General features: G+C 43.6%; 1 protein-coding gene across 2 annotated transcripts in view; it reads right to left on the bottom strand.

The window, feature by feature from the left end:
- Positions 1-8,660: 8,660 nt before the first annotated feature.
- The window catches only part of FUZ (fuzzy planar cell polarity protein), a 30,908-nt gene continuing 26,444 nt past the window's right edge, over positions 8,661-13,124 (bottom strand). Inside the window, exons 10-12 of one of the 2 annotated variants that reach the window (XM_033961856.1) lie at positions 12,656-12,757; positions 11,636-11,836; positions 8,661-9,154 (exon numbers count right to left, since the gene is read on the bottom strand). In XM_033961856.1, the coding sequence (XP_033817747.1) occupies positions 11,637-11,836; positions 12,656-12,757 (302 nt within the window). In that variant the 3' untranslated portion in view covers positions 8,661-9,154; position 11,636. The remainder of the gene's footprint in view (positions 9,155-11,635; positions 11,837-12,655; positions 12,758-13,124) is intronic. The other variant, XM_033961855.1, reaches the window with a different exon arrangement.

The raw sequence follows: 13,124 nt of genomic DNA, 5'->3' as shown, positions 1-13,124 counted from the left end.
GCTGAATTTCAAATCTTAGATTTAAAGGTGCTATTCTGGATAGCGCCACATGAGGGCGCCAATTACCTAAAAAAGAGCTACAGTATATTTAATAGCTCAGTGCTGTCCTCCTGTGGTCATTCCTCAAAATACAGGTATAATCGCTTAATCATTGGTATAAATTTACAGCAACGTTTACTGCAGCCTACCTTTTCTGTCCCTCCTCAGACTGGCCAGCTAGCTGGAGGTCTTCTACCTTAAACATTCTGGAATTTATTTTTACCTCTCGCTTATCTATTAAAACATACAAAGGGCAGTAGAAAGATGACAAATATTCAGTATATTAACTCCTTGATTCTAAGATCTTAGAGGGACGTGCATTTTGGAGGTAATGTGCCACAACTGCCAAATTGCCCAGATCCAGAAGGGAGATCATAGTCAATTCTGGGTTTCTGACAGCCTTATCCTTGATGCCTTTGGTTTTCAGCACAAAGTTCAGTGGGTAAATCCAGGCACTGCAAATCCCATAGTGCTTTATGATTGAAGTTCAGAACCAGGACTGGCCAAAAAGGCTCCAGCCTGGAAGTGGGCAACTTGGTAGCCCTGGGTTCGCTTACCAGCCTTTAGGGAAGACTCCACAGCTTCTGCACAGCACAAGCTGATTCAGTAGCCATCCTGAGGACATCCTGAGGTCTAGCGAGTCTCAAATGACCGTGGATTTGCTGCTCCATCCCAGGTCGACCAAACTAATTCAGTCCAGAATTTTATCCCACTGCATGCAGAGACTTGTTCTAATTGTCCACTGTTTTTTCTTGAGACAATCAACCTGGCATTCAGTGGGGATAAAAGGTGGACTGGATCCATTCGTTAACTAATCCAGAGAGGGATGGAGACTTCAAATATTCCTGTGTTTCCACTGCATTTGAACTGGGTCATACAGGACATCACTGTCTCTTAGCTAATGAGGCTAATAGCTTCCCTGGGCTGGACAGCAGTGGCACCAGGTCTTCAGGGTGATGGGAGTCTAAGCAGAAGGGATGGGAATGTGCACCTGACGCTCCTGGAGTTTGGAGAAGAGTACAGTTCCTTGGAAGATGCTGTTACGTATTTTTAGAGAGGGTATTTCCTTGATTAAATGAGTTTAAAAAATAAAAAATGAATTGATATTGGGAACTCTGATGGGCCAATCCTGTCCCGCTGAGGCATTTGCTGTGTATTTCCTGTGTATTTTGCTGTGTATTTCCACTACACCTGACCCGTTTCTGTTCGCAATACCAACTATTAAACAGGAAGCTTATCCAGGCACAGGACCTTGGGCTGGTGCCTCCTGAGAGGAAGCATGTCACAGAATATTTGCGGTGGAAAAGGGGAGTATAAGTGTATCATCCACCGCCCTCCCCAAGAGTGGCAGATGAATGAACTGGTGTAATAATAATATCGAACCCATTAAACCAAGATGTATATTATTGATGCCTGACATAACATGTCCAGAATCACAAAATTCTGAGGGCTGTGGTTCCAGGATAATTAACATAGAAACATGACAGCAGATAAAGGCTAAATGGCCCATCTAGTCTGCCCATCCACAGTAAGCATTATCGCTTTCTCTCTCTGAGAGATCCCACATGCCAATCCCAGGCCCTCTTGAATTCAGACACAGCGGTGAGGGGAGTTATCAACGTCTATTACTGTTATATTTTCCCAATATATATAGAGACAGAAAGTAGTTCACAGGTTGCTGTGAAAACTGTCTTTAATGCAGATTCTCTACACCAGTGTTCTTCAACCACCGGTCCATGGATCAGTGCCGGTCCACAGAAATTTCCTGCCGGTCCACAGGGCCAGCACGTGCATCAGGCCCAAAACAGTGTTCTTCAACCGCCGGTCCTAAGGCTCCTTAGTGGCTCCTAAGGGCATCCTGCGCCTGAACCGGAAGCCTTCTCTCTGATGTTGCAACGTCAGAGGGAAGGCTTCCAGATGAGGCACAGGACGTGCAAGATGCAATTAGTACTATTATGGGGGCGGGGTCTGGGGTAGAGATGGGCGGGGTCTGGCATACGACTTAGCCCAGTGTTCTTCAACCGCCGGTCCACGGACCGATGTCGGTCCTCAGAATAATTCTTTTATTTCTGCCGGTCCATAGGTGTAAAAAGGTTGAAAAACACTGCTCTACACAACCTCCCTCTTAGATCAATGGCTTACTGAGGTATTAGGCCAGCATTCCTCCCCTCAAGGGTCACCTGTGTACATTCCTGTTCCAGGATGCTTTTGGACAATAACTGTCCTTTTAAGAACTAAAACAAGGCTTTGTAGTTTTTACTCTCTTTTTCCCATTTGTTTGAAGTAAGTCTATATGTCATGTCATGTGTTCTACTAATATACCCTGGTATTGTTTAGTATCTCTAATCTTTAATTTGTTTTTATGGTATTTTTATATTGTACACCGCCTAGAAGTTTGATTAAGCGGTATAAAAATTTTTAAATAAACTTGAAAGTCCTATTCTTTGAGATTCTGCCTGGAATGTTGCTACTCCTTGGGTTTTGGCCAGGTACTAGGGACCTGGATTGGCCACCGTGAGAACGGGCTACTCAGCTTGATGGACCATTAGTGTGACCCAGTAAGACTAGTCTTATGTTCTTATCATGGGCTCATGCTAAAAGTTTTATTCATGTTACCGCTTTGAAATTTGATTGTCTTTTTATTGGCTTTTATAAACCTTCAACAGGCTCTGACCACGCACCGTGCTTTGCTTTGGATGTCCCTGCCTTTAACATTATTTGTCAGGTCTAACTTTGGAGAAGGTTCTTTCAACCCCATGTCTGTTTCAAGAAAGACCCCCCAGCTAATGAATTCCGATCCAATATGGTGTCTGAAAGTGGGTGAGAGATAAAGGAACTTGAGGAGGATGCTAGTTATGGAGACACTAATTTGGGAATCAGAAATTTAGAAGAAGCTGTCACAGCTTTACCTTCATCCCAGTGAGCAGCTCCTTATGCATCTTGCAGCCGCTTCCTGGATCAGGGGTTTGAGATCTATGCCTAAAGGTAACCAGACCCAAATGAAAAGCAACCAATAACTGATGACGGGAGCCCTGCGCTTGGCTTCTCTGCTGGGAATGGCTGGGGCTTAGCAGAGCCCATTCTTGTCAGGATCCCTTCCACTCCTGCCTTAGACGCATAGCATAAGAAGGTTGAGGCCCTTGGCCTAGGTGAGAACAGCACAAAGTACCTTTGCTAAATGCAGCCAGTGCTAAAGTTAGAAGTCTTGCAGTGCTTTAAGAACAGAAAATGCATTGGAGAATTGAGGGCCCTCTCATGGGTGCTTATTTCTGCACTTGGTGGATCTCATGCTGGTTTAGGTCCTAACATGGCCCTACTGCCCTGAGAGTAGCAAGAAGGCAATAGTGGACAGATGTAACGTCTGTTTAGGGCTCCAGAGACTCCCCAGATGCTCAGCAGGACTCTATGCTCTTTGAACAGGCAGGTCTAAAGCCAATCACTGCAGCCTGGAATGATGGGAAGAGGTTGTAAGACCTGGGACTTTGGGCTAGATTCACCAAGTCCACCGACCAACTTCCAACCACTTAGTAACCCCTTTGCGACCCGATTCACTAACCTCTGTCCCAATCATCCTCCGATCTGCACATGCAAATGAGGGGGAATGGCATCCACATGTAGGCAGGCAGCAATTCACTAAAAAAAAAAAAAAAGAGGGACACTGACTGGGCTGACCGATCCAAAAATAAGCGACTGCTGAGAACCATTCGCTCAAGTTCTTTCTGACTGCCCTGCCTTCTGCCACCCTGCTTTCTGCCCTGCTTCTCTGCTCCGATCTCCTGCCTGCCCTGATCTCCTGCTCTCAGCCCCATCTCCTGTTCTCATCCCGAATCTCTCCTGCCCTTCTCCACAGTGCAAGCCCTTGGTATTAACCCACGGGTTTAAAGCGGGTTAAAACCACGGGCTCGCAAAAAAAAAAAAAATACAAAAAAAAGATGGTCTACACATGCGTCGGGATTGCTATAGAGCAATCCGGGCGCTTGGTTGGGGGTGTGATTCTGATCACCCTCATTTGCATGAGGGTGATTCGTGAATCAGCCCCTCAGACACAGATCGGATCGCTGTCTACTGAAATTAGAAGAACGTGATCCAAGATTGCCGCAGTGGTTTGCAGCTGGTGAGACTCTGTAGATTGTTGCCTGCATTTTGCTGAATTACCTGATACTATGCCGGAAAGGAGGGGAAGGAGTGTCGGTGGAGCCTCCCATCGCTCAGAAATGCCCCCAATTGGTACAATAGATGAACTTCTGCAACGTCTCCAACGAGTCTAATCTGTCGGGGAATCGTCCACTAGAGACACCAGTGATGAGTGATGCCACAGCGGAAGTCCTTGGGCTCGATGCAACCCTGAGCCCCGACACCAGAGTTCCGCCCCCACAGCCTCAGAGTGCAAGCTCTCCGCGTGAACTGAACACGTCCTCAGAGGCAGTGTTTTTGCCATGCGAGGCCAGTGAGGGCTTGCTTACGAGTTCAGAGGGAGTTTTCCAGCCCTGTGAAACTACCTGAGGTGGGAATATCGGAGAGGGAGACGGACCAAGACAAACAAGAGGTATGACTGGGAAAGGAGAAATCAATTGAGACACTTGGAGTTTCTTCAGTTAAATCTCCCGAGTGACTTGTGGGATCTTGTTGATAATCTTGGAAAATCCTTGTCTTCACAAGTTAAAGATTTAGGAGAAAAATTAAAAACACAAAGAGAGGAAATTTCCTTTTTGAAACAATATGTATCTAATGTTAAAAATAAATCACAAAAAAACTCAACAGAAGTAATATCAATTAAGAAAATCCAGGAGATGTTGATTATTGATAACACCTCTTTAAGAAGAAAGTTAGAGACGCTAGAGAATCCAAATAGTAATAATCTATGCCTACCGAATGTTCCAAGAATTCCTGTAACACCTAATGATATGCTGAAAAGCTACTTTATAGAGGTACTAAATGTATGTGAACAATCTATTCCTCCATTTGTCAAAGTCTATTATGTTCCAACTAAAACCTCCTTAGCATTTTTTTTTTTTTTTTTGCTACTTCAGCTTGTCTGCGGTGTTCATTGCTCACATGTTTAAAGACAACAGACTGTTTTCAGTCCAATTCTTTTTATGTGAGTTTGCAAACCATTGGACCCTTGAGGAAGGCGTGTTCACTGAAACACAGACCGTGTAGGGTCCGGTTGGATTTTTATCACAGTATTTTTTATCATTGTATTTTTTTAATTGAATTTTCATGGTTTGATATGTCAGTGTTTAATAAATTATCTCCAGAACATCTGTATCCACAGTTTTTGTTTTCATTGGTGGATTGTTTTCACTGTGGATCTTTGGGTCTCACCATTTTTCTTTGTTGTGCCAACGAAAACAGTACAAGTCAGATGTAACAGGTTTATTAGAAGCCTCTGATACAGCTGTTGCTACTCTGGCAACACTATTTTTAACAGTAGCTTTGTTACCGGATAAGGAATGGATTTTGAGAATGTTTTTTCAAAATAGGTCCAAATAATTTTTAGGACACAAAATCCAGATGTTCCAAAGGAAACACAAAAAAGGAGGCAGCAGTTTTTGCAGGAGTTGTATTTCATCTTAGATTTCCTTGCAAGTGCACAATAACATATCAGTCTGTAAAATATATTTTTCAAGAACCTTCTCACTTATCCAGTTTTGTGTCTCTTAAACATCTGAGAGAAAATAGTTTAACAGCCTCAAAAGCATAAATATCTCTCATTCACCTATAACTACTGATTTTCTTAAGTTAAAGATTTTCTTTCCTTTCCTTTTGTGAGTCACTCAAGTTAATCTTGGATCCTATGTTCTTCTGTTTGAGGACTTGAGATAGATTAAGAATTGTTTAATTTCTAGTCTAAGCTTTATTCCTGTACTTTGAATTATTTGATTTCCTGTATAAGCTATGTTGCTGATAATTTCAAATTAAAATTGTCTTATTCTATCTTTCTGTACAAGATAATAAGGCTTGGTATAATTTGAAAAATAAATAATTATAATATTAAAAAAAAAAAAAGATCAAGAACAAAATGTCCTCAGGCTCTTCTAAATCTTCCTGTAGTGTGTAGCAGAAGAAAGGTATGCAACAAACAGAATCTTGATGCTTTATCATCCTTCCCACAAAGAATGAAACACCCCAGCAACAGATGGATGACAAGAGGTTCTTGCCTGGACGGAGATGCTCCATCTCAGAGGAATGCATTAGAAAAATATCGCTACAGCACTGGAAAATGGAATCCAAGCTGCTGCCAGTGATGAGCACAGCCTTTCAATGTACACAAGATCCCCAACGCACGAATTGGGGAAAGCCACCATCATCCTACCAACCTGAGACTGGGCTGTGTTGCTTTTCCACAATATATACTGTGTAAATAGACTGGATTGAACTGCTGTAGTAGCCTGATCATTACTGGACATGTAGTCTTACCTCTAGTCCTCTGGCAAAGGTTTTTTTGTGGGGATTTGAGCTGAGGAAAGCAAAGCTCCCAAGCTCATCCGTCTCCTCACAGAGATGCCAGTGCTGTTATATAGTCCTCAGGGTAGGGACTTTTGCCTCACAATTTGCTTCCAAGGAGAGAGTGTTCAGGTCACAAATACCCCGATGTACTTTATTCTTCATATAAATGTTTTTTCAAATAGCCTCTGGGTGCTGGGTCAGTAGCATGAAAGTGGCAGGTTTGAGTCTCAGTAAGTGTGAAATGGGGGGGGGGTAGTTTATTAACATTTTGATGTTTTTTCATAGTAAAAAGTAGCATAACTAATATGACCAGAGGGGAAGAGAAAAGCTGGTACTGCACCCAATTGGGGAGGGGATAGGGGAAGAGAAGTGCTGCTGCTGCACCCAATTGGGGAGGGGATAGGAGAAGGGAAGTGCTGTTGCTGTACCCAATTGGGGAGAGAGAGGGGAGAAGGAAGACCAGGGAAGGGAGAGGAGAGGAAAGATACCAAGACCATGGGAGGGAGGGAAAGGAAAGGAACTACCAGACCATGGAGGGGGGGGGGGAAAGATGTCAGGGTATATGGAGGGAGAGGGAGGAGACAGATGCCAGACCAGGAGGAAGGAAGGAGAGAAAGGAAGAAGAGATGTCAGATAATGGAGTGGGAGGGGGAGATAGAAAGAGAGAAGAGAGATGTGAAGGAGATAAAGATGCCAGACCATGGGGTGGAGAGGGAAGGAAGGAAAGGAGAAGAGAGAGATGCCAGAGCATAGGAGAGGGGGTGGAGACAAAGGCTGGAAGGCAGTGAGGGGGGACATAGGCAGGAAGCACCGAGGACAATAAGGATATAGGAAGAGGCACCAAGGACATAGGAAGGAGGCACTGGGGGCACTAAGGACACAGGAAGGGGCACTAAGGACATAGGAAGGAGGCACTGAGGGCACTAAGGACATAGGAAGGAAGGAGGGAGGGAATAGAAAGGGACAACTGTTGGGCCTGAGTGCAGAAAGAAAGAAATGAAAGAAAGGATGCACAGTCAGAAGGAAACACAATAAGAGACTCATGAAATCACCAGACAGCAAAGGTAGGAAAAATGATTTTATTTTCAATTTAGTTATCAAAATGTATCTGTTTTGAGAATTTATATCTGTACTATATTTGTCTATTTTTCTATAGTTACTGAGGTGACATTACATATTTTAAAGTCATCTGCCTTGACATCTTTGAAAACCCCCCAAATATAAATGATAATTAACATTTTCTCTGCATATAGTATGCTTTGTGGTTTTTTTAAAATTTTATGGTTACCATTATGAATTAATAAGATATTATGTGTACATGAAAAATGAATGAAAGCAATTGGGGGCGGGGCTAGGGAGGGATTGGGGGTGTGACTAGGGCGGGGTTGGGGGCAGGACTGAATATTAATAAATGTCCGTTTTGATGAAAAAAATAAATGGTCACGTTAAGCATAACCCAAGCTACTAGTGGATCTTGCAGTTATTAGGGGTATTTTTACCCAATATATTTGGAACCCTCCGTCTAGGGTTACCATATTTGTGAAGACAAAGACCCCAGCCCCTCCTGGCACCAACTCCACCCATCCCTTCACGCATTTCCCATCCTCTGTAGAGTGCAACCTAGGGCTAGTAGCACTACAGCAAAGCTCCATCCCTATCTTACCTTCTAGCCCTGTCCCTCCCATCCATCTTGTCTTCCTTTACCATTTCTCCAGTATCCCACTCTCAAATCAATCTCGCTCTTCTCTTCTTGCCCCCTCCCAATGGTCCTGCATCTTTTTCATTCTCCCACCGGTAGCATTTCTCCCTAGCCACGGGTGCTTCTCTCTCTTCTTCCAATTCCCACCGGTGCTTCTCTTTGCCTTCCTTTTCCCAAAGAAACAGATCATTGTGCAGAGAAGCGACTTCTGGGGCAACCCGACAGCAGGAGACTTGCCTTTTTGCTACTGCTGCTGCTGCCCAAAGATTCGATGCAGCAGCCAGGGAGATAGGTGGGTTAGTGAGATTAGGAGCTCTATGAACCTTCTCTATCCCCATCTCTATGTCCCTGAGAGAGGCCAGAGGCTGCTGGTGATACAGTCCTCAAGTGGCAACTAGACTTCTAAATGAAAATGACTGCTTATGATGGTATTGTACGATACAAACACATTTCAAAGGAAGAAAACATGAGAGAAGCTTAGAACAGGGTTTTTATTCAAAGCCTTTCCAGATAAAAAGTCCCCTAAGGAGCAGTAACTTTGAGGGAGACTTTCAGCGTTCTAAAATGGGACACTGCCACTTTGTGATGCATTTTAGTGAGGTGCAGCTCAAGTGTTTTTCAATGCATGTGGAGCTTCCCCCACTACCTTTTGAGTCTCCTTTAAGAGCTATAGCAAGGGCCGTCTGTCTCACACATCCTGCAAACCCATTCTATGCAAATAGCTGCAAGCCTCAGCAGGACAGGACGACCGGCTGCCAGCTCTGAAAATTTGTCTTCAGCATGTTGTATAAGCAGTGGCCTCACGTGAGGACTCCAGCAGAGGCCACAGTATGCTTCAGAAGTTTTCCATGTTGGTATATTTCCTGTCTTATGGCATGGGAAGCTGCTATGCACCTCGCCACTTGGTTAAAGTGCACATGGGTGCTGGCATGGTCCACAGGGATGCTAAAGAGGTAAAGAACACACCTGATTCATTTCATTACTACATTTTGATTCTGCCTAATGTAACTAGAATGCATAAAAAGGTACATAATCAAAACCAAAGACAGATCATTCATATCTACTCAATAACCAAAAACCTAAAAACAGAACCACGTTCATAAATCAAAAACAGGCCACCTTACTCAGACATCCTCAAATCACCTAGACTGTATAATCAAAATCCCTTAATAAGGTTCAAAGTGGGATAAGAAAAATAATCACTGGTCCAATAACCCAGAATTACTAGATAAAACAGTCATCGCTAAAATGCTGATACAAAAAACTTAGAAAATAAATAGGATTTCACCAACCTTCAAAAAGGGTTTTTTTTAATCACCAGCCACTGCGGTAAAAGCTCTGACACTCGTACAATTCCTATGAGTGTCAGAGTTTTTAGGGCAGGGGCCAGAGATTTTAAAAAACCCTAACACGGCTTGAGAAAAGGTGGCTTGAATTTGTAAAAACATTTTTATATTTAACGTTTTTAACAAAGGGAATTCTTTGCCCTAAATAAACTCAACAAATTGTTTACTTGTTCCAAAAATACAAAGACTAGAGGACACACTATGAAGCTACTAAGTAGTGAATTTAAAACAAATCGTAGAAAATATTTCTTCATTCTATATATAATTAAACTCTGGAATTAATTGCCAGAGAATGTAGTAAAAAGAATTAGCTTAGCAAGGTTTCAAAAAGATTTGGATAATTTCCTAAAAGAAAAGCCATTATTAAGATGGACTTGGGAAAATCCACTGTTCATTTCTAGGATAAGCAGCATAATTCATGTGACCGTTTTGAGAATTTATATATTTTGCCAGGGGGAGGGTCCTATCTCATTTTGAGGCAAAAATAAATGGTCATGTTAAGCATAATATCTGGGCTTAATAAACCTTAGTCTGCCCCAGAATAGCAACCCTCCTGTTTTGCTCATTCTTTTGCTTCGGCTTTGTGCTAGTCACTAGATGCAGATAAGACGGGAGGGGCTGCAAGGAAAGGAGGCCCACTTTCTCTAGATCTTTTGGATGTTGTGAATTCTGCTACTGTTTGGAAAAGGCATTGTACAGCAACCACAGGAGACCGCTAGGGTGTGCTGCAGTGTCATCTGAGCAAGGAAACCCCAATGGTGAACGTATAAAAAGAAGAAAGAGGAGGCAAAAGGTCCCGTGCAGTTTGGAAGGCACTGATACACTCCCAGACTTAAAGAGAAAGTGAGACACACACAGAGACCAAGATACATTTCCATCTCTCTGCACACACTTCACAAAGAAGGAACTGCTCAAGGAATTACATTGGCTTCCAGTGTATCTAAGAATTCAATTTAAGTGTGTTTGTATTGCATTTAAAATTCTCATTGGCATCTTTATTACTTTGGTTCCTTTAGATTGGAATGTCCACAGATCTCATCTCGCTAGGAATTCAAATAAATTAAAACTTACATCTCCTTCCCTTAGGAGTAAAAATAGAACTTTCAAGAGATTCAGCCACTCTTTTATTTTCAAACTAACTGAGCTCTGGAATGAGTTACCGCTTTCACTAAGAAGTCTAGGCCCCTTCATTTTATTTCGGAAGGCTCTGAAAACTTTCTTGTTTACTAAACACTTTGGAAACTAAGCCATTATAGATTACATTCTTCTATATTTATGTACTACTAGTTTTTTAGCCCATTACATTAACGGGTGCTAGAATAGATGTGTAGACGTAGGCATTTCTTTCTTTCTCTTTCTTTCTGTATGTCTGTCTTTCTTTCTCTCTCCCTGCCCCTTTCTTTCTTTCTTTCTGTCTGTCTTTCTCTCTCTCTCCCTGGCCCCCTGTCCATCTGTCTTTCTTTCTTTCTTTCTGTCTCCCCCTGTCTGTCTTTCTTTCTGTCTCTCTCCCTGCCCCCTGCCTGTCTTTATTTCTGTCTTTCCCCCTGTCCAGCAGCACTCCTTCCCTGATCCCGCTATCCAGCAGAAGCCCTTCTTCCCTTCCTTTTACCTCCCCCCTGTCCAGCAGCACCCCTTCCCTGCTCCCCCTGTCCAGCAGTAGCCCTTCTCCCTTCCTTTTACTGCCCCCCTGTCCAGCAGCACCCCTTCCCTGCTCCCCCTGTCCAGCAGCACCCCTTCCCTGCTCTTATCTGATAAGTCTCCGTGTTCAGCTGAGGAAACCGCTGCACGCATCGCAAACTGCCACCACCACTGGGGAAACCGCTGCACGCGTCGCAAATCGCCATAGGCTCCTTCTACTGCGCATGCGGCAGCATGGCACCACGGATCACGGCGCACAGAGATTGAAGTGCGTATGCACGCTAAGGGTTTTATTATAGTGGATACTTACATTATTGCAAACCGAGTCAAGCACCTTTTTGGTTGAAGACCCGGTCTATAAAATTAAGCTTTAGTTTAAAGAAAAAGTCACTGCGGCTCTGCTGAAACTGTACCACCTGCGCTGAATGTAAATTCTGAAGGGGGCCTGCTGTCAGACCCTTACCTTAGAAAGGGGCATCCTTGAAGGTCCGCAGCGTTTCGTTGGCTATGCGGCGGAGACTGAAGGTGGGCACCATAGGCTGGAAGAGGAGGAAAAGCTGGCACTGCTCCATCTGTAGTCCGTAGCATTTGTGGCTGCTGGAAGCAATGTAACACTCTGAGGCCCTGTGTGAGTACCCAGCCTGAAACTCTTCCAGAAGGGGAACTGTACGGAGAAAGAAAGAGAGAGAAAGGGGTCCAGAGGTCAGACAGATGTCCAGTTCCCCTAGCAGCAGGTACAGAGCCAGCACACACCTCAGATTCTCAGAGCCCTTCCTCCTGTTTCCCAGAGCCAATCATTTGCAGTCACATATTCTTGTTTATTTTCTGTTTAATTCTTCCTCTAGTTGTGGCATTTCTCCAGTCAACATTCAGCTGGATGTGTCAAAATATTTAATGATGTAATATTGTGCACTTGTTGTAAGATGATAAAATGAATAAAGAATTGGTAAAAAAAAAAAAGGCCATAATTCCTCCAGTAACTAGTGTTAAATGATACCCAATTTTCTGGTCCCAGCTCATAAGGTCTCTGTCTGGTGATTTTAAAGTACTGTTATTTTTTTTCTCCGCTGGCAGTCTTTGTATCTCACAGCCCAGGAATTAAGAACCCTCCTTCTTTCCCTAATACTTTCTGTGAGCCTGGGTAAATAATTTCATCCTCCACTGCCTTAGTTACAAATTCAGGGTTATGTTTAATAAAGAGCAATATTACCACAGTGTAAGACATGTTACTACTGTATTGCACTTCAGTGACTGAGCTCTTAAAAATAGAGCATACTTACTGTGTCCTAGTAGAACTCACCTGAAGCACGACTCTGAAATCTCAGCTCCAAATCAAAAGTCCTATTACAATGTATTTACCATCCCAACATGAGCACACATTGGTGTGCGCCACGTTCAGGTAAGTGAAAGCAACCTTTCGGCACTGGACACAGCCGCACCAATAACACCCTTAGAGAAGCCTGAAAGAACATGGGACACTCACGTGTTCTCTCATCTGATCGCTCAGGCGAGAAGTACTGCGTCACAGCTAACGTGTAGAAGGAGCGCAGGATAGATCTTCGCTCTGGAAGAGAGAGCTCAACACCTGGAAAAAGGAGCCCAGATTAAACATATAAAAAAAATAAAACTCAGTAAACAGCTGCAGATAAAAGACCTCTTTTCAACAAAGCAGCACCAAAGGAAAATCATCCGCATTAGGTTTAGGTTTATTGAATTTGACTAAGTGCCTAGAGCAGGGGTGTCAAATTTGGCCCATGAGAAAGTACCCTGTTCCTTCTCGCCCTCCATCTCAATTGTCCACCATCTCTCTCCCAGCTTCCCAGTCTCACCTTCAAAGCAGTCTGCAGAGGATTGCCGATTGGCTGTAGTGATCCTAGCAGGCTGCCGTAGCTTCTGCATGGTCCCGTGCCCTCTGCCACAGTCCCGTGCATCAGAGGAACGGGCAGGACCGC

The sequence above is a fragment of the Geotrypetes seraphini genome, chromosome 10 (genome assembly GCF_902459505.1).
Source record: "Geotrypetes seraphini chromosome 10, aGeoSer1.1, whole genome shotgun sequence".
In the NCBI taxonomy this organism is placed as follows: Eukaryota; Metazoa; Chordata; class Amphibia; order Gymnophiona; family Dermophiidae; genus Geotrypetes; species Geotrypetes seraphini.
The sequence above is the reverse complement of the archived record's forward strand: the minus strand, read 5'-3'. Positions and strand labels throughout refer to the sequence as shown.